Below are 21,286 nucleotides of genomic sequence, written 5' to 3'. Positions count from 1 at the left end.
TATTTTACTGTGTGATATGTGAAATCTCTTCCCAGGGACTCACTGGTGGTATTTCTCCTTATGAGATTGAGTAAGGAGAAAATACTCCCTGGAAGTATGGTGTTGCTGTTGAGAGCTATTCTGTTGGAAATCACTTGTTGCTTTAATACATCAAAACCATGTATTGAATCAGCAGAAATGCAGATTGCAAACAAAGGAGAAGAAAATAAGCAGCTAATTTTGCTGATAAAAAAAGGTAAGATGAGTCTCAGCACGGCAAAGTCTGTCCTGTAATAGAACAAATAACCTGATGATATGAATTAGTAGTATTAATTCAAACCAGGCTCTCCCTGCTGGGAAAAACTTGGTAGACAAGCTTCTGTGATTTTTCTGTTGGGTCTCTTTAACTGAAAAATCGCAGTATTCTTGTTTGCTCTTTGAAAAGTGAGTGCTTAAAATACGCTTTCTGTTGATGCAAATGGCAGTTCCACTGTCCAACTGGGGTAACTGGGCTAGTTTAATTTGCTGATGGTATTTTTAGTGCAGCTTGAATGAAATGCTGTAAAAGCCCTGGTGTGCTTTCTCCCTGTTTCCTTGTGTGTTATTGATTTTGTAGCACTGCACTCATTCTTTTCCCTTTCACCGAGATTACTGCTTCATTCACCCAGCTGGCCGGAACAGTGTGTTTCCAATAGGATGCTGAAATGTGGTACTAAACACAGAAATTTTTCATCATGGAGACAAACAATTCATAGAAGGGGACAAAATGCTTAATTTCACGGCTACTACTATAAAGAGGCGGAGGGGAGCATGTTCTGCCTGTGGGTTCAAAGGAACAGAGCATCACAACTCACTTTGACTTTTTTTTTCCCCCCCTTCTGCCACTGCAAGATATTACTCCAGAGTGTTTGTAGCTCTCATTCTGCTGTAATCTTGCCCTGTTCATTTAGCAAGTCAGTGGGTTAATTTTCAATATAACTATGCTGCTCGCCAGTTATGCTAATTCGAATAATTTGAAGGAGAAAGAGAGCCTATCAGATACATAGATATTTTATTTTGAATCTTTTTTTTACCTTCTCTCCCTTAGGCCATTGTTGTACTTCAAAGGCGAAAGTTCTGTCTTCTTGGCTCAAAAATGCCTTTTGGCAGTTGAAAAAAACAAAACAAAAGCAAACAAACAAAAAAAACCCAACAACCCACCCCAAACCCAAAAGCTTTAAGGAAGTGAAGGAAGGGTTGGTAGTGAAGGAAGGGTTGGTATGCAAACTATTATAGGAGCTTGACCCCTGCAAATCGGTGGGTCCTGAGGCTAGCCACCCAAGGGTGTTAAGAAGGCTGGCTGACATCATTGCGAGGCCGCTCTCCATAATCTTTGAGAAGTCATGGAGATAGGAGGACATCTCAGAAGACTGGAAGAAAGCTAATGTCACCCCCACCTACAAGAAGGGCTTAAGGGAATTATAGGCCCATCAGTCTTACTTGAGTCCCTGGGAAAGTTATGGAATGAATCCTCCAGGTGCTGTCACAAGTCAGATGAAGCGTGTGATGATTGGGAAAAGCTAGCACAGATTCGTCAAGGGTAAATCGTGCTTGGCAAACCTGATCACTTTCTATGACAAAGTAACCTGCTTGGTTGATGAGGTGCAGGTGGTGGACATTGTCTACCTGGATTTCTCCAAGGCTTCTGACACTGTTCCCCACAGCCTGCTCCTAGATAAACTCATGCGTTATGGTCCAGACAAGTGGTCTGTGCAGTGAATGGGGAACTGACTGACAGGCTGCACCCAGAGGGTGGTGGTAAATAGCTCCTTGACAACATGTCACTAATGGGATCCCCCAGGGATCAATACTGGGCCCAATGCTGTTTAATATCTTCATAAGTGATCTGGATGATGGGATCAAGTCTACCCGGATGAGGTTTGTGAGTGACACTAAACCGAGTGGGGAAGTGGACACTTTGGAAGGGAGACCCACACTACAGGAAGACCTGGATAGGCTGGAAGAGTGGGCTAACAAGATCCTTATGAAGTTCAACAAGGACAAGTGTAAGGTCTTGCACCTGGGAAAACATAATCCAGGAGTGCAGCACAGGCTGCGATCTACCTGGCTGGGGAGCAGCTCTCTGGAAAGGGACCTGGAAGTCCTGGTGGATGACCAGCTCGATGTGAGTGAACAGTGTGCTGCAGTAGCAAAGAAAGCCAACGGGATGCTGGGTTGCATCAAGGGCATCACCAGCAGAGATAAAGATTATCCCACTCCACTCAGTGCTTGTCAAGCCACACCTCGAATACTGTGTTCCCTTTTGGTCCCCACTATACACAGAAGATGTGGACAGGCTGGAGAGGGTCCAGAGAAGGCCCACAAAGATAATCGAAGGACTAGGAAGCCTGCCATATAGAGGAAGGCTGAGAGAATTGGGTTTGTTCAGCCTTGAGAGAAAAAAAGGCTTAGGGGAGACCTTATCACCATGTTCCAGTGTTTAAAGGGTGGCTACAAAGAAGATGGTTACTCCCTTTTTACAAGGAGTCACGTGGAAAAGAAGAGGGGTAATGGGTACAAATTACTCCAGGTGAGATTCTGATTGGGCATGAGGAAAAGTTTTCACAATGAGAACAATCAGCCATTGGAATAATCTCCCCAGGGAAGTTGTGAATTCCCCAACATTGGACACTTTTAAGATTCAGCTGGACAGGGGGCTGGGCCATCTTGTCTAGACTGTGCTCTTGCCAAGAAAGGTTGGACCAGATGATTTTTGAGGTGCCTTCCAAACTGGTATTCTATGATTCTGCGATTCTATGAAAGCCATCTTTTCCAGCAGAGGTGGAGGAAGGTAGCTAAGGAAGAGGGATATCACAGTGAGGGTCTCCCGGGTGCTAACTTCCAATGATCCTCATGGAGGGCAAATTCAGAAGACATTGCTGCTTTCTTCTTTTGGGCAAAAAATAATCAAATGGAAATCAAACAGGCCTCTTTCTTATAGGAAATAAGTGTAATTAATAGCAGTAAGGTAAATCCTTGGGTTCTGCCTGGACTAGGTTGTATTATATGGAAAGCCAGAGTGATTTTTCTTTGTAGCTTAGGGTTTTTTCATGGTTGCATGAAGCTCATTGCTTTGATGTCTTGAGCTTTGTGAAATTTTAACCTGATTTCCTCTGTGGTCAACACAGAAGCAAGCTTTTAGATGTATCTGCAGCTTGAAGAAGATGAAAGATTGGTTCTCTCAGTGCAATAAAGATGAAAACAAATAACACTCATGGTAGTAGAAGAATTAACATACGTCTATTGTAAAACACTGGAGATCCTCCATTCCCTATTAAAAGTTTGGTTTTCAGCTGTGAAAGTAAAAGGTGTTTTGTCAAGGATGCAGCCTTGTACGTGACCATCAGAAATAAGAGGTGAGTGGATTAATGAAGTGCTAAAAGAGCTGGTAAAAGAACAAGTGCAATATAGGCATGCCTTTAAAAAAAAAAAAAAAAATTAAAAAAAGGAATTGCTTACGGTTTCCAGTGTCAATCTGTTCTAAGAATTGACCTCCCCTTTTTTTAGCTCAGAAGAAACTTGGGGTACAAAGTACAGCATTTGAGAGTGTCTGTATTCTTCTCTTGACCTGCACATAAGATGTTAATCTTAAACCTGCTGCATTTAATTTGGGGGTGGTGTAGACGCTTTTGATCTGCCTGAGAGATTTTTCTCACTAGCGTTTTGCAGATTGGAGCTTGTAAATTGCCTCTCAAATCTTGATAATTAATGATGGTGGGTGGTGAACATGAACTGCAAATGGTTTGAGGTTTTCTTACTCTTTTTATTTTTGGCTTCTGAAATTCTGTATGTCCCCAAAATGCTCAGGAAGACAAAAGGGAAAATTATATTTGTGGAAAAGTGGGGGAGGCAGCAGAATGGATGCATTATTCTCCTGCCATTTGAAGTACTGCATTTCACATACTCAAAACCCTCTGCAGGCATCCCTATGAATGAGGACCAGCACCTCATTTCTGAGTGATACCCAAACATCGTCGCTGTAGGCTTTGGTACTTGGGCAAGAGAGGATTCCCCGAGGCTGGGGGCAGTGAAAGGCTGGAGAGCATCAATGTGCTGTGTACCTCAGATTTTGTCTCTTGTAAAACTAATGCTGCTTTTCTCTCTCTATTTTTTTTTTTTTTTAATTCTTTGGTAATTCTGAGTTGTGTTAGTTATCTGTGTCACAGTGTTGTCAGTCTCACTGCACCATGTTTACAGTAGTCCAAGAAATGTGCCTGGAAATGTGTGTTGAACTTACCTTGGAGGTCATTTTGGAGCCACTTTCTCAGCCCAATTTATTAGCACCAGGAGAAATTGCCTCCGTAATCCAAGTATCTGTTGTGTGATTTTTGCAGATAACTGCTGTGATTACTGTTCTTTAGTCTAAAAGGTAAAACAGTTCTTGTATTCCCATTTGTTGCCTTTAATCACAGAGTGTCTTCGAATGTGACCATATTTTTAGTAAGGTTGGTGTGTGCTACCAAGGTACTGCAGGAGAGATTTGACTGTGGGTATTTTCTTCCTTCCCTCCCCAAAGCTTTGTCCTTCTGCATTCATGTTCTACATCTCTTTGCTCCCCATTGCATCTACAGCTCACCGGTCCTGGGTGACAGGACTATCACTCTCCTGGGTACTAATCAACAATTAAGTGTTTTGCGAATTATTTTGCTGCGTGTTGGCTGTGTATAAGACTTCACAAAAAGTCCTCTCCCAAAAACCAACCCACTGCTATATTACGAAATACATTTGTTTTTTATTACTGAGCAGCTGCTTCCCTTTTGTAAATGGTCCTTGCTGAGAGACAGGAAAAGAAAGAGGAAAAATAGTTGAATATGGCAACAACATAATTCATTCAACAGGTGCTTCTGGCCATTCTGTGACAGAGATACTGTGTTTGCAGTGTGCAGTGATTTCCCCCATGTGCAGCCTGTTAGCTGTTCCACCTACATACCTCCTTGTCTTTTCTGGGGTTACATCGTGTCTCCCCTTGCTCTTTGCCCCATAGCTGGCCACATCCTTTTCCCTGGGATGATATAATTGGTTATATTTTAAGTGAGAAATCAAAGTTAGTGTTTTCAGACTCTGCTTGCCTTGAGGCTCCTGCTTTTATCTGAAATCTTAAACAAGGACTCTGTAGTGAAAATCTTTATCATTTTTACTCCCTTGTTTGTTTCAGCTGGTCTATTAGAAGCTATTGTCTTTAGATAAATTTAAATCCTCTAAGAAAATTAGTCCACACTTAATTTCCAGTCTAGTTAGCAGTTCCACTTCCCAGTCTGCTGTTTCTCCTCAATCTCCCACACCTCTGTGTGTCTTGACCTACCTCCTGAGCAAGCACACTGTGACTGATGCTCGAAATCCTTACTGATCCTTGTTTCCCACCCCAACAGTGATACGAAGACCTGTTATCTTAATGCGGGCTATCGTGCTCTTTGAACACACAGGAAGATGAATTGTCAGCTTCGACCTTCACTGCGTTGCAGAAACTTAAGCACAACTAATAGAGTTTACATAAAATGAGTGTTACCGGTATTCACAATGTGCGGCAGTGTGATTAGGGTTGCCTGCTTTGGACATTGACTGCTTGGAAGTGCACAGAGGGATCTTGTGAGCGATTTGTTTCTTAGCAAGGCTATAGCTTTGTCCATACATCTGACAAGCAGATGGATTTAAACGGTTTGAAGAATAGCCCTGACAATTGCTTGAGGACACAGAAAGCTTCCCTAGCTTAATACTGACTTTTGCTACAAAACGTAGGTTTTCTTTAAAAACAAACTAAAATTATGTAACCATAAAGGGTTAAAAAAAGAGCTCAAGGGGGATCTGCTTGCTCCCTTCCACTAAGAGTGTGCATGCCTGGTTTAAAATCCTGTGGGTTTGGGTGAGTAGCTAGCTGTGGCTAAGGAAGAAGAGAAGGATGGGGTAATTGGAAATTTATACTCAAGTGTGTGTATATAGGAGGAAGGAAAAAAGGAGAAATTATTTCGGGGAGTATACTGACCATAAAGAAAAGGTGTAAGTAGGAGGGTTAGCTGCTGAGAACAGGGAATGAGCATATACATGTGGGTACGCTTTGAGTGAAACGCGCTCACTTAGCGGAGAAAAGCACGTTTCTGTGCAGAGCAAGATGGAAGGTAGGAGCTGGTCTGTGAGTAGAGGTGAGAGGTGGTTCTGCGTCCAGAGTCCTTCCCCTTGCATGGTAAATGTAAAAGGGGACCTGTGGCTGCAATGGCAGAAACCGAATCACTCTTGGCCTGGCTGTCTACGTCCTTGTTTCTGTGACTTTGGGGATGAGCAGGGAAGTCCCTCTGAGGTTGGCTGTGGAGGCCACATAACCGTGTCCTGATGTGTCACAGTGCTGCCTTCACATGGGCAGGCATGCTGTTCCTGCTGAGCACACAGGGAAATAAAACTCAAAAGGCTTTCTTTGGGGTTATACATTTTGGATGGGATGAATACTGCTATATCCTAGGTAAGAGCACTCATCTGCTCTTACAGATAAAGTTCTTGTGGTCAGCATGGAGTAAAACGAGCCACATCCTTTTAAGTAAATACCTAGAAGTAATGAGTTAAGAAATTATGTGTATAGTCTTAGGCTATAGCTGAACTAAACAACTAAGAAAAAAGGGGTTGTTCTTGTCTTCCGCTAGCTTTTCTTCTGTTTCAAAAGGTTTTGCTGGTGCAAAGGCAAGCCAGGTGATCTCACCCAACTTTGAAGTTGGTTTTCCTTGAGTGTGGAACCATGTGGTCATTAAAAAGTTGTGGGTTTAATTATTTTTCTTTAATATTTAAAATATTGCAGCTATAAACTAGCTTTTTCTTCCCCTTTTGTTTCATGTGACATCTGAATTGTTCAGGGAGTGTTATTCCACCTTAAAATGGGGGTAGCTGCCTTTTTGAGCAGTGGAGGTTTTATGGATTCAGTAGAGTAATGATCACACAGAAAAAGTATAATACAGTTGGCTATTGCCTTTCACATCTATTAACATAAGATCTTTAATTGATTTAAGGGGTTATTTTGTCTGAACACAGGCAATTAGCAGCTCTTAATGACTAAAACACTTTGTAAGAAATCTGGCTTGATGGGTAGATTGGTAGAAGGAACAGGCGGAGCAGATATTGCTGGTTTCTTATCTTCATTCCAAAAAAACCCTGTGTTCTGTGGGAATAGTTGGGTGGGTGGGAAACATATCTGTGCACGTGTTGCTTTCTTCAAGCCACAGATTAAAGAACAGGGCTGGAGGAGACTTTGAATTTCCCAAGGCAGGATTGGTCTACCCATATCACGATCTACCTATATCAGATGTTTACTGAATATGGTTTTAATAGCTTGAGGTGATGGAGGCTCTTGTACTTCTCTTCACAAACCCCATTATTTCTCTTTCTGAAGCTTTATGTTTAGAGGTTACCTTTCATCAATATTTTTCTCTCTCTTTTGCCATCTTTAGGTAAAAGTGTCTTGACAACCACACGGGAAGGTGGATTATTTTTCAAACAATGAGCGTGCGTCTCTAGACATGATTTGTGGTTGGGTCCAGCTGGAGCTGTCTGAATGAAGCTATGGGCTGTGCCTCCGCCAAGCATGTTTCTACTGTTCAAAACGAAGAGGAAACTCAGAAGGGGAAAAACTATCAGAACGGAGATGTGTTTGGTGGTAAGTGTTGCAGGATTTCATCTTTCTCCAACACCATGAGTGTTCTGGAAAGTATATTTGGGAGCTTTAACTTTTCACAAAATATAAAGGAAAACGTGTGTTGAAATAAATCATGATGATAGTGGCAGTTGGCCCCTCCAGGGGACAGTACTGTGACAGATGAAACAGGTTGGGGTGAAATCCTTAATGGAAAGTTAACATTCGAAGTACTGCATTGTCTTCAACTCTGTGCATCCTGGCACAGTTCAAAGATGAGTTTCACAACCCCCTCATATTTATATATGTGTCTCTCTTAAATATTTGTTATTAGATACCAAAACAGTTGACTCATTTCCTAAAAATAAAAATCTGTTTAGTAAGAGAAATAATTCTTCACTACTATTGTCCTGTAAAGCAATAAAACATTAGTTCTGAAATCCTATAGCAAACAGGGTTTGAAGGTACAAGAAATGAACTTCTGCAAAGGATTCAGTGGTACTGGGAAGCTCTGAATGTGGGAGGAAAACTTCTTTTTCACTGTATGCAAAGACTTGTCTGTGATCCAGGTCTTGTCACAGACACTTATGCATCAGGAAGGGTAAAGTAATAAGAGATAAAATGCTTAGTCAACTTCATGATTATTCCCCCCCTCCCCCAAGATTCTGTTATTGTACACTAAGTGTTTTTTAGGTAATGATCTAAATCATAATTTCGTTTTTAAAATGTTAGGAATTATCTGGAAGACTGTTCAGAAATGAAATTTCTAGATCTACCCAGCTATCTTTCTGAAAATTATGTCAGCTGTGAATAAGCTAACTTGGTACTGTTATTCTTAAAATAGGTGCATTGCTACTGAGTGTGCCAAACTTCTCTGGTGGTTTTCATAGCAATTGTTTGTGTAGCTGTAGGAATGACACATCTAGCAGCAAAAAATATCTCCCTTTAATTTCAAAAGCAATGATACTTCATTTTTTCAGCCTTTCTGAGGGCTAGCTTGCTTTCACAGTGGATCCCAAAGTAAGAATACCTAGAGACGTAATCTGAAGAGAAAGTAGTTGTTCAGCAGAGTTCAGGAGGAAATGATGGGTTATTTTCCTATGCGCACTCCTTCACTAACCCGAGAGATGCTGGTTTTGAAATTGTGAGTTCAGTGTGTTGCTTTTATTTAAAACAGGCTGCAAGTGCTTTCATGAACAAAAAGCTCTATTACTTTCTCAAAAGAATTCAACTTTATATTTTAGCTGATATTTAGTGAGGGCTCAATTTTTGGCAATATACTTGTCTCAGCTTTTTTGTTTGTTTGTTTAACTGCAGGCTGCAGGCCAAAGATCATAACTTTAATGACAAGAAGCCTAAAGTAACTTCTGCAGGCAGAGGATCAAAAAGACTGAAGAGATTTTGAAGGGCTCCCACTTTATAGAGCTGGACTGGTGTCAGTGGTATTTAGCTATTCTGGGATCCATTTGAGGGCTGTTAATCGTTCACTATTTTGCAGAAACCTATCAATGTCAGAAATACTATTTGTTGTTAATAATCTTCTGGCACATACTTTAGTTTAGGTGCTCAGTTTGTCATCGCTAAAGATCCAGTTCCATGACTGATCCTTTTTACCACAGAGTTGGAGTATGTGACTTAACTTGTTGAATGGTGACCAGAATGAGCACAGAAGCCACATTTTTGCTTTGCTGCAGCTTCTAGGTCAGGAACTGGGTGTATGAGAAAGGTGAGCTGGAGTCTACCTACTGCTGTCTTTTTGGGACCTATAAATGATCAACAGGATACTTGGATGCCCAGAAGCAGGAAGCCGCATGTTTCACATGTACAGTGCCTTGCATAGTTCCTGAGCACAGTTTTTTAATATAAAAAAGAGGCAAGAAAATTACACCTTAACATCATATTTATTGTCCTTCTTAACAATCTTCTGGACTTACCAAATGCCTAGAGCTCTTTCATAGGAGCCTGAATAGTATTCCTGCTCCTCCTTCTTCCATATTGGAAATTGTAGTGGCAATTGCATTGTTTATTATGAGTTAGAATACTCTGAGTTTTGAAATCTGTGCCATCATCAACTCCCTGCAAGGAGAGGGTGTAGTCATGCTAGATTTGAACAGACGATCTCAGCTAGGATGACAAATCTTAGCAGAATAAGTTCCCAGAGATACAGGAGGATCCACAGAGTCAACAAGGGTTAAACAGCACTGCAGCACTTCCATCATGTGTCTGCCTATCCAGTTCCAGGTGCCAAGAACTTCTGAATGTTTCCTTCCTTATTTCTGGGAAGGGACAGAAGTGTCTCATCCAGCCAATGGCCAAGAGCAGAGTATATCTGCAGCCTGTAAGGATCGAAAATTAACTGCAGAATGACTAGGCAGACCAAGTCTGCCTTGTTCTGCCAAGTCTGCCACGTTCTCAGCACAGGAGGGTCATGGACCTGTTGGAATGGGTCCAGAGGAGGGCCATGAAGATGATGAGATTGCTGGAGTACCTCTCCTATGAGGACAGGCTGAGAGAGTTGGAGTTGTCCAGCCTGGAGAAGAGAAGGCTTCGGGGAGACCTTATAATGGCCTTCCAGTACCTAAAGGGGGTCTACAGGAGAGATGGGGAGGGACTCTATCAGGGGATGTAGTGATAGGACAAGGGGTAATGGTTTTAAACTGAAAGAAGGTAGATTTAAATTAGATATTAATAAGAAATTCTTTCCTGTGAGGGTGGTGAGACACTAGCAGAGGCTGCCCAGAGAAGTTGTGGATGCCCCATTCCTGTTCAAGGCCAGGCTGGATGGGGCTTTGAGCAGCCTGGTCTAGTGGGAGGTGTCCCTGCCCACAGCAGGGGAGTTGGAACTCGATGATCTTTAAGGTCCCTTCCAACCCAAACCATTCTATGAAATCAGATGGTTCATGAGGAGCGAGAAGGTAATGGAAAGGGTATTAAAGGCGATCTGTAAGAGAAGTAGTTTTGGAGAATGAGGCAGCCAAGTAAAATAAACAGAGATAAGTGAGGATGGAAGGTGGCTGATGTAGTGATAGCATCAATAACATCCTGAGAACATTAGTATGCATACATCATGGTGTTCATAGGTGATAAACACTTGCAGCGGTTGCATCTGGGGACTAATCTGACATGAATGCCTAAAAGTGCATAAAGTACAGAAGTAGCAGGTATGAGCTTTGTAGTTGTAGTAACCCAGATTGCCTCAGATGTTTCACAAGTGGAGGAAATCCTGAAGAACTTGGAAGAGCAATGACTGAATTAAAGGCAAATATCCCAGTGTTGGTGCTGCCTTCCCTGGGCGGCTGGTGTAATCTGAAATATGAGGTTTACAGTGTATTGCCCCTCACTGTTTGCCTGATACCTGAGATGAAAATGGTACCCTTTTTTCCTTGACCGTCATGCCCAGACAAGTTGCAGGCAGAAAGAGTCAATAGGAAGGATTGCATTTTCCATCTTGCTTTTGCATTAAATAAGTCATTTTGAATGAGGAGAGGTATGAAAATACTTCTATTTGGTTCTAGCCAGTTTTGCTCTTACCTATGCCTCAGGCTGGTGGGGGTTTTTTTGCCACTTGGGGATTTTTGTAGTGCGTGGTTGCAAGCATTAGCCACGTAGCTGAAAAACCTTTGCTTTTCCACATACCACCCTTTTTCCACAAATAAGTGCACTGACAACAAGGCAGTCATTCGTGTGGTTTTTCTGTGAGTTCTGTCTTTGGTGCTCGAGAGCTTTCCTACTTTGCTCCACTGCTGTAGTTGCAGCTCCACAAGGAGCAAGTGGGAGCTGCTGAGGAATGAACTAGGAGGTCATTGGTACCGTTATACTTGTTTTCCAGCTGGGCAATAAGAACTGCCGATGATAGCCTACAGCAATACAGACCCCGTGGCTACTCTATACCATCTCTGCTGTCAAGGTTGAATAATGGTGGAAATTTGAGGGCGGAGAAGGGGGTTAGTCATAGCCTGGGGTTATAAGGTTCCCTCTTGTAACTGATGGAAAGAGCTGTAACTATAATGGCAGTGTTTGCTGCGGGGAGGAGCGAAGACCTGTCTGGTTGTCATTAAACATGGACTCTTTCTATGAAAGCAGTCTACTGTATGAGTAGTGGAGGCAGGGAAACATCTGTAATTGTTTGAACTAAAGAAGACATTGAGGTGCTCTCAGAACTGTGTAATTGGTGGTGTCTCCAAGCTTCTCATTTGGGGTAAGCGCATGGTGCAGGGCTTTGCGTGTAAAGGAAGGATGGAAAGTACCTCAGTAATTCCTGTACAGCTCTTTGCTGTCTGTGCCTTGGATAACAATTCTCTGTTCACAGTGCAGAAGTTGCCAGAACAGCATCATTATTGCATTGCCAACTTCGATTTCCTTTGCTATGAACACTCTTCTAGCCCTTCAGCGCTTTTTCCTCTTCCTTTTGGGGAAGAAGGAGGCAAAGAAGCCATACAGGAGTTGCGAGAGACAACATGGCTGCAGCTTTGCTCTCTGATTGATTTTTTTTTTGTTGTTGTCATTCAGCTTGCATGCCACAAGCCTTATACCTGTTTTGCAGTCCGTCCTCCAAGCCCTCAGAAGGCTGCTTGTCTAGAAAACCACTTAACATTTCCAAAGCTTTCTTCAGGGATTGTAGTGTTTGTCTTAGGGTTTATCCACCCTTCTTTAGAAGAAAAGGAGGTAATTTCCAGGTATACAGTGTTTGGATATTATTTTTTTTTCTCATCAGTATATTTGCTTGTCTATAGATGTCACTTTGAATCCAGAGACCATTTTCTGTACTGCTTGGAGTGGTACAGTTCTGCTTCTGTTCTTCCTCAGAGCCTCTAGATGCTTTTTCCTCCCCAGCCTTCAACCTTTTTTTCGGTTGAGCAGACACATTGAGCCAGGTGTTCAGTGTAAATTTGAAATTCCAGTGTTTAAAACCGAGAAGCCTACCATGAAACCCATTAATTCTGTAAGAATAAATTCTGGTTAACTGGAAACAAAACATAAAAATTTCCGTCTTATCCCAAACTGTAGAAGGCATGCTGCATTTTGCTGTAATATATATATTTAAGTAATTGAGTTAGCAAGCCTATCAAAGGAGATCTTCTAGAGAAGATTGAATATAATACGATTAGTATGTCTTGTGGGTCTCTAATGACTTTAAAATCCCTCTAATAAGGATAGTAATAATAAATCTTCATTTATTCATCATTCCACTTCAAAGCTGATTTCCAGGGCAATACACTAGAACTATAATAATGTAAATACCAATGAGGAACAAAATGCCATGATAGAGCCTTGAGCATTGTTGATTTCAGCATATGTTTTAATAATATAACATCTCTTGTAGACTAATTTTATTTGTGCCTTTTTAAAAAATCATGGGATGTTAATTTGGGGAGGAGGTTATTGATGTAATTTTTTGTGTAAGAAAATAACTGGTGATGTGATTTGTTGTGGGAGAAAAAGCCCCACTATTTGAAAATCTCTTTATTAATCTGAGAGGCTAATCCAGGCGTTTATATGGAGCTCTTGAGTGCTTTGAAAAAGCGCGAGTAAATGTGGCAGGTAAGAATCATCTGGCAAATTGGGAATATCCGTACTGCAATTGCCGGATAGGATTTTTGTTATTCACTGCAGCTCCAGTTGCTAAACCAGTCTAAAGCTGAACACGAAGCGCAATAGTTTGTAAACCAATTTGTCTCAGAGCAGCTGGGAGAATTCTAGAAAAGGAAATCTTTAGTGTTGAGGTACCATAATGAGATTGAAAAACTGATTGATGCACATATTATCTGATTGTTTCACAAGCTCTAGTGTAGTCATCTACACAACTTTCCTGGTTTGTGTTACAGACCCACCTTTGTTTTAGAGACGGACAGCATGGAGATGATGTGTGAGGGGCCTGATGTCAGACCACTTGCAGACATGCATGCCCTTATCTCTGCCCTGCTCTTCCTCGCTTGTTTTTTTTCAACAGTTCTCTCTTGTGTTCATACTTCTTCCCAAATCTTTTGAAAGCACCATAGTTCAAAATGCAAGCAGGAAAGTTAGAGTCTTTAAGTATGGCGAGTGTTGACCTGCCCTGTATGGTGGCGGTCGAAGCCTGCTGTTTTGGGAAAACACTAACCAGTCTCACAGGGAGGACTGCTTTTTCTCACTAAACCAAAAAGTTCAGCTTAGCCACCCGAAACAAATATATCGCTCCATAGTGCCTGTAGCTCAACTGAAAGGAGGTAGCTTTACTGGAGTTCACCAACACCGCCATTTAAAACTCAAAATCTTCATCAACTCGTCATGGGTTTTCTCGTGTTGGTGTTTTCTTTCTTCCTATGTGTTTTATGGGTTTGTCTCACTTCTGCTAATCCCTGCCTGGTGACGTCAATTATTTCCTTCCTTGTGTCTGCTGTGTCTCATCCGTGTAAGTATCTCAGTGCTGGCCAAGGCAGCAGAGCTCGGACTTATTTTGATGTATGCTGCGTGCATTTGAAGTAAGTGCCAAAAGGTGCTAAAATAATTGAAACTTTTAAAACGTGCCCAATCTATACAGGAAGAGAACAGCAGGAGGGATTTGGGACTATGACTTACCTTTCCTAAATATGTGTTGTCATCTCCAGAAATACTGTGCTCGAACCTTTGTAGAGATTAGTTTCTTTTGAAGGTTCTTTCCTTAATAGGCAGGCCTAGAAGTGTCATCGTATTCAAAACTTCAGTCTTGGGTTGTTGCTCATGACACTTCAGAATACCTCTGGGCCTGGCAAGACTGTTCATATGTCCATAATTAATAGGAAATAACTTCCTAAACCTGCCTTGTTCCTGTGCACCAAAGTCTGCAGATCATCTTCTGGCCATTTAAAGTTCTGAAGTTGGGAAGTTCTTAGGTAAAATTTGAAGTGGGAAAAATATATTACAAGTCTTTTCAGTGAATAACACCTTCCTGTACCTCTGCTTTTCCCTCAACTGTCAGAAAAAGACACTAAAATTGAGAACGAGAAATTCTTAAGTGTGGCCGTCCTCACTGAACTGAAACTATCTGGAAAGCTGTAGCATAAGGAATATAACTTCTGTCATGTTGACCATGGGCGCATGCCATGATCAGAAGGTCTTGCTGCACTAGGCTTCACACAAACACACAGCTCACTTTGCCTGGCAGCATTTATTTTATTGACTTTGGTCAGCTGATTAGCACTCAAATAGTAATTGCTCCAGCTGATTTGGCTGTCCTGACATGCTTCTGCAATGTCAGATCTTACCCATTTTAGGGATAGGGACAGTAGTGGTTATGCGTAAGGGGAACAGCACCATGCAGTGTCCTAATACCATACTGGATATTTTGAGACAACAACCTTTTTTAAAGGGTGCTGGTGCTTTGTTTCAGGAAGTGAGGGAAAAGAATAGAATGAAAAAACACTTTGGTATTATGTTCATGTGGGAAGTGTAATAAAATTGCATTTGTTATCTAGGTTTATGGTGTATTTGTGTAACTCTGAGAACACCCTTGGTAAGTCAAGTCAGTAATTTACTGTTTTATTCCATAAGGGAGCAATGGGGTTTAAAAAAAAACAAAACAAAACTCCACCCTCAGATTTTGGCTAGTCGTATATTCCTGATCAAAATTATATATTCCTGTGCAAAAAGAGTGGTTTTTACATGAATTAAAACTCTGTATTTTCACCTCTTGTGAACAGAAGTGGCTCATCTTTATAGCTGTCTCAGGAAAGGTACTGCTTTTGTAGGATGGGGAAGAAGCTGTTCTAGGCTATGACTTTGCTCAGAGAGTAGTATCAAAACATTTTCATCCCACTCCAGCAAGTAAATATCTAGACAGATATATAAAGAATATAAAAAGAGCCTTTTGTAGAAGGTGTAACAGGCCAGCATCTCTCCTGGAGCAGGAGCAGGGTTGCCTCACGAGGGGGCACAAGCTGGGAGCTGAGAGTGACCCCAGTGCTCATAGTGCCCTCGTTGTTGGAGTACAGTCCCATGGGGTCTGAACATGGGCCAGAGCTGGGTGCTGGTGACAGGGTCCGTTGGCAGTCCCAGGCCTGGCAATGAACCAAGTCCAGAGAGTGCAGTGAGAGGAGCAGCAGGAGACGAGGCTGGAGATAGGGATGAGCTAGAGGAGGGCTTTGTTCAGGAGAGGAGATACCTACCTACAATGTGGGGTTGAGGTCCCTCCAGAAGATGAGACCAGAGGCAGGACTGGAGATAGGCAGAGCTGATCTGGCAAGGACTGAAGGCCCAGGTCTCAGCCAAAACAGAGCTCCGGGATCCATGGGCCGAATGTGTAAGTTGGGGGTTTTGTGAGGCTGGTCGTGGCCTGTCCTGGTTTGAGGTTTTAATGGCCAGCCCAGCCCAAACCACAACATGGCCTCTTAGTGCACTCAGGGCCCTGATGGTATCTGTCCATTAATTGTGAGCTTTATGTAATGATTGTGATTGAACTAGTGCTCTCTTCTACTCCTTCTCCTTTTGTTTTTACTTGCAAGCGGAGAAATGATGGTCTGGTGGTCTTTAGGGGTGAGATCCAAGTCGATGGAAAGGTTACTGTAGGCTCCAAGAAGACACCTTGCCACTTTTAACAGGATTGGTTTTCAGCATCTAGTTTCACTGATCCAGCAGTGAAGAAAACCAGTTCAAAAGTGATGGTAGAGTAGCTCTTTAAATACTTGGGTGTTGGAAAATTGCTTATTTGTAAATTGTTTCAGTGAAGTCAAGCGACGGCGGTTGAAGACATTCCTTGGTCAGGTATAAGTAACCCATTGCTATTGGTAATGGCGGGGTTCCCTTTCAGGGAGAGTTAAAGAGATTGTCCCCACCCTGCAGCACTGTATACTTCTGTTTTGATAGCATTTTGGACTCTATCAGGAGTGGGCATGAACAAGCTAGCAATTGTCTGAGTGTGGATAAAGACCTGTCATATTTCCCTGTTGCTCTCTTTTTCATACCATTGACCTTATAGCTACAGAAGCTTTTTGTTCATTTTAAGTCAAAGTACAAAGAAAGGAGAAGAAAACATTGACCCTTGGACACTGATCACATCCACCACTGGTGAGCAAGCCTGTGCTAGGGAGCAGATTGACCAAGCAGATGCACAGAAACAAATTGCTTGTTTTCAGGTGCTGGAGGAATATTCTTAGTCATTGGCAGGGTGAGGTTTTGTGTTGCTGTGCCCTCAGCCACATTGCAGGGCTGCTTTTGGGGAAGCACTGCATTTATATCAATTGAGCGGCTGATTTACCAGATAAAGCCTTCCCGTTCTTAGTCATGACTTCTGGCAGGAAGCAAAAAACAAGCAATAAAGAAAAATGGTGCGTATTTGGAGTTTTGTCTCCTGTTATTTCAGTTCTTTCCTTTGGGGAAAAAAAAATCAGAAAGACCCTAAATGAGATTACTTTCCCAAATGGATAGCAGACTTTTGCCATATGAATGTTGCTGATTTTTTTCCTACCTGTAAGCAGAGAACAATTGACTAAATTTAACAAAAAAAGGTCTTATTTTTGTTTCTGCTTTTTGAGATTTTTGTATCAGATGACTGAACTGATGTAGTAGTGTATGGCCCTTAGTTTAAAAAACAATCCCTGTAGTTGAGACCATGTTTGCTATCTAGTCAGAAGATAAGTATCCTTTTTCTTTGCAGCCCTTTAACTTTAGTATATGGTTTGACATCAAACATTTAACGTAAGCATTTAACTTAGCTTTGGAATGATTGAAAATGCGTGTGGATAATTTTGCAATAGAAAAACTGAAGAAAGAGGGGATGGCTCCTACTTTCTCTTTTGTGAAAACCTAATTTTGTAAATTTTTCTCTTGCATAGGAATGATTTTGAAATTGCTTGACACCTGAAGAAGTTGGACTTAAAGCAGAGCAGGTGTCCATAAATTAGCTAGATAGCCTTCAGACTCTATAGTTATTTTCTTCTGGCAGTTAATCATCTTGCAATGTTTACAACCCCTTGTCATGGTATTCAGTGAGGGAATTATTCTGCAGTGTCATTCTACTTAATGTAAATGCACTGTATGTATATAGACCTTCTCTGGTACAGCCACTGTTTGCAATCTGTCTTCCAGTGATGCCTGGGTTTGCAGCCTGGTGTCTGCTGGGTTTGGCATCATAGATACACAATCAGACTCAGCACCTTTAGTGGGGATTTAGAGTATAAAGAGAGAAGGTGAACCGAGGTGGAGAAACTGTTGTTATTTCCATTTTGGGGGGAGAAATTAATCACAGGCAGGTCGTAACTTCCCTGGTTCTGAGCTTAATGTAAGCTTTCACCTTTTGCAGTGTGAACGTTGGTGTTACAGCACCCCGAGGAGATGTACCAGCAGATGGGGGGCTCTGAGGGCACCCCCGAGTCTCTGCAAGCAGTTGATATTAAGAGAGTTAACCTAGTTTTATTCTTGGGAATTACTCTTTCCACAAGCTGTTTAGCTCTGTGAAGAGTATAGTCAAAATTGAATACAAATAAAGTGCATGGGGTATGCATTTCAAAATTGCATTAGTGTACTATAAATAGGGGCATACATCCACCTTTGGTATTTGCTAGAAAGAAGCCAGGATGTGTTTTCTGGCAACCTTGGTGCTGGAGGAAATCCATTTGTTTTATGGTACAGACAAACTTATTTTTTCACTTGATCTTTTAAAGACAGAATCCCTGGCATTCATTGCCTACCTGTAGGTGCAAATAAAGAAAAATAACAGTAAAAATGCCACATAGTTTCAATCATTGCAGTGTTCCCTTTGTCATCTTCCAAGTGTTGTATTACTCGGCCACAAAGTTAAACAAACAAAACAAAGCCAAAACCGACAAAAAATCCAAGGACTGAAATTTGTCCAGAAGAGCCTCCATCTGGTCAAAGCTCTCTGATTCCTCAGGTAAGCCTTGTGAAGCTGCATGGATGCATATCTATTTCAGCAACAGAAGGCTGTAATTTTATAGTAGGAATATCTGCTGGTAGAAATGCCTATTAAATACAAGGAAAAGATACCTGCTCAGTAAGTATTTGTGTACCCTTGTATATACAGCCAAAGATGCCATTACAGGTTACTTGCTGTGAAACTTTGGTTTCTAAAAAGCTGCTGAGATGCTTCCTTGCCCTATGTGCTCAGCCTACAGTGAAACATCCATTTGCTGACATAGAAGGCGTTTTTCCTTTAGGTAGTTCTCCAAAACACTGAGACATCATGGATATTTTAAATAAATCCTTTAACTCAGTGGTCACATGCTGTCCTGGTCCAAGGCTGAAGACTGACAGCGTTCTGTCTTGAGCTTGCACTAAAAAAAATTGGAAAAAAAAAAAAAGGAAAATCTGGAAAAGTTAAGATTGCTGCCTCACGGGTTTATGAAAAGCAAAGTCTGACTTCTGCTGGGTGGGTGTAATTGTGCCCTACCATGTGCCTTTTCTTCTTGTCTATATGAGGGGGGCTCTGGCAAAAAGCATCAGGTTTAGGGTGCTCTTAAATTATATATTTTCTTCCTGTTCTTGTAGTGGGAGCGCTACAAGGGGCTGTTCAGGCAACAGAAGTGTGGAGCACTTCATGTTCTGCAATACTGGGAAACAGCATGAGGTCGTCTTTGAATATACCAAGATCAATCCTGAAACAAAGGGAAAAAAGGGTGTATAGGTGTTCCTCATGGAAGTCTCCTAAATTGTATTAATGATTGTATGTATTAAAATTACATACATTTTATCCTCTGTATTTTTTCATCAAGTATATATTGCATTTCTAGCTGTAGGAGCTGCGTGCATCTTGATCTTTTTGGGCTGAAAGTGCTCGCCTAATATAAATACTCTAAGTGCACATTTCTTATTTTGTTTATTTATTTTTTTTAGCTGTTATTAAAACCTGCATTTTCTCACACATTTGGTATTTTGCTTTCTTTGAAAAAGTGTTGCTCAGAGAGAAGGGGAAGAGACATGGAAAATCACTATTTCTTTAAAATCCCTTTCCCCCCCTTTCCCTCTAGTCATCTTTGCACTTCCAGCATATCCTAAATGTGCGTGTTCGTGGATTATTTGCACATGTGGTTCGATGTGGTTGCAAGACAGCAGGCAGTGAATGGGGACGAGTACTTTTAGTCTCATAAAGAAGTTATGTTTGTGATGGCAGTAGGAACAAGGGAGGAGATCGTTAAGGGTACGAGGCAGTGTGGAGGAGCACCAACTACATGCTGCAGAGAACTGGGATTTAATTTGTGGCTTGGCATATACGGTGAGATGGAGATGTTAAACCAGACATCTCCTGTGACTGGATGGGGCTTAGAGCCAGGCGGTCCCCCGCCGCCCAGTGTCGCTCTCGTTCTGGGAATTTCTTAGGGTGCCATGTGGGTGGTAGGTGTTTGCTTTCGGGGCTTCAGGTGAAGCTTTTTGCAACCTGGATGCTGCTGGGGAAGTAGGCATTTTGTTTCAGAGATAACAAATTAACTCTGAACGTTGTAACCAGAGTAAAATGTTAATCTTTCCCATAGGTTAATATTGTAGCTCTTTGGCTGGCCTCTAAGTAAAGTGATGTAATTAACTTTGGTATCTTTTGCATCTGGAAACCTGTGTTGTATTTTATAAATTAAGGTCATTAGTCACCCCTCTCCCCTCTTGGTTTCCAGAAATTCTAGCTATGAGGAGACATTTGTGCTCACCATGTATCCCCAGTATGTTATTGTTCCTGGATAATTATAATGTCCCTTTCATAATGCAATTAATAAAAATGAAATAGCTGTTGATTTACAAATATTCTTTAAGGTGTATGAGCAGTGAGAATTTGATAGGCTAATTTTAATGGAAGAAAGCTGCTTTTCCAGAAAGGATGGGAAAATCCATTTCAAGTCATACATTGCGGGGCAACAATCTCATTTAATAGTTGACTGACTGAGAATGGCATTACTTCTTAAGTAAAGAGGAATCAGCTTTTTTATTGACAAAGATACTGAAGACACCTCTTCATGTATTTGCAATAGTAGGAAATGTGTAATTTTGGGGATGTGGAGTGGTAATGACTTGTTTTTCCAGGGAATTCTTGGGCCGACTCAGTTCAGGAGTGGTTTTTGGTATCTCGAGCAGTTGGTCAATATGTGAGCGGGGCTCTAAGGAGCGGGACCTCTGCTGTTGTACAAGGGATGCTCACAAAGGGTTCATGAGGAGTGGTTTTTTTCTGGAATCTGAATAGTTCCTGGCAGTTTGTGTGCTAAAATAATAAGTCTTTTGCAATGAAGTAAGTAAAATAGGTGCCAGCTGGGGGAGAGTCAGCAGAGTTTTGTTAATGATGTTGAAAAACCTGAAAAGAATTACATATTTAATGCTCAGTGGTGTGTTTTCCTTTCTAAGGGAGAATTTTAAAAAAGGAGCACTAAAATCTGGTTGAAATAGCATTTCCGACCTGGCTGTAGTGTGCTAGCTAGAGTGGCTGAAGTGACAACTTTTGGATTGGTATCAAGGTAGTTTCCAGGATGCACATGGAGAGGCGAGAGGATGGCACCCACCTCTCCTCCACAGCTGAGGTCTTGCCACCACTGTCTGCCAGCTTGCTAGGTTTTTGCCACCTAGTTGGGTTGCAGGAGAGGTTTTAGCCCTTCTAGTATTGCAGTTACTTATATCTGCAGGTTTGCTCCCCAGCTGTTCCTCTTCTCTCCTCTCTCTCTTCTGCAACAAAAAGATCTATGGCCATGAAGCCAATTTTTCAAGCTCTGCCTT

The 21,286-nt window shown here is 41.7% G+C and overlaps 1 protein-coding gene across 1 annotated transcript in view; it reads left to right on the top strand.

The window, feature by feature from the left end:
* Positions 1-21,286, top strand: part of C8H1orf21 (chromosome 8 C1orf21 homolog) — a 131,013-nt gene that overhangs the window by 43,083 nt on the left and 66,644 nt on the right. Inside the window, exon 2 of the mRNA XM_074152303.1 lies at positions 7,446-7,651. Within this exon, the coding sequence (XP_074008404.1) occupies positions 7,558-7,651 (94 nt within the window). The 5' untranslated portion in view covers positions 7,446-7,557. The remainder of the gene's footprint in view (positions 1-7,445; positions 7,652-21,286) is intronic.

The sequence above is a fragment of the Numenius arquata genome, chromosome 8 (assembly GCF_964106895.1).
Source record: "Numenius arquata chromosome 8, bNumArq3.hap1.1, whole genome shotgun sequence".
Lineage (NCBI taxonomy): Eukaryota > Metazoa > Chordata > Aves > Charadriiformes > Scolopacidae > Numenius > Numenius arquata.
This window is presented reverse-complemented; position numbering and strand designations above follow the sequence as displayed.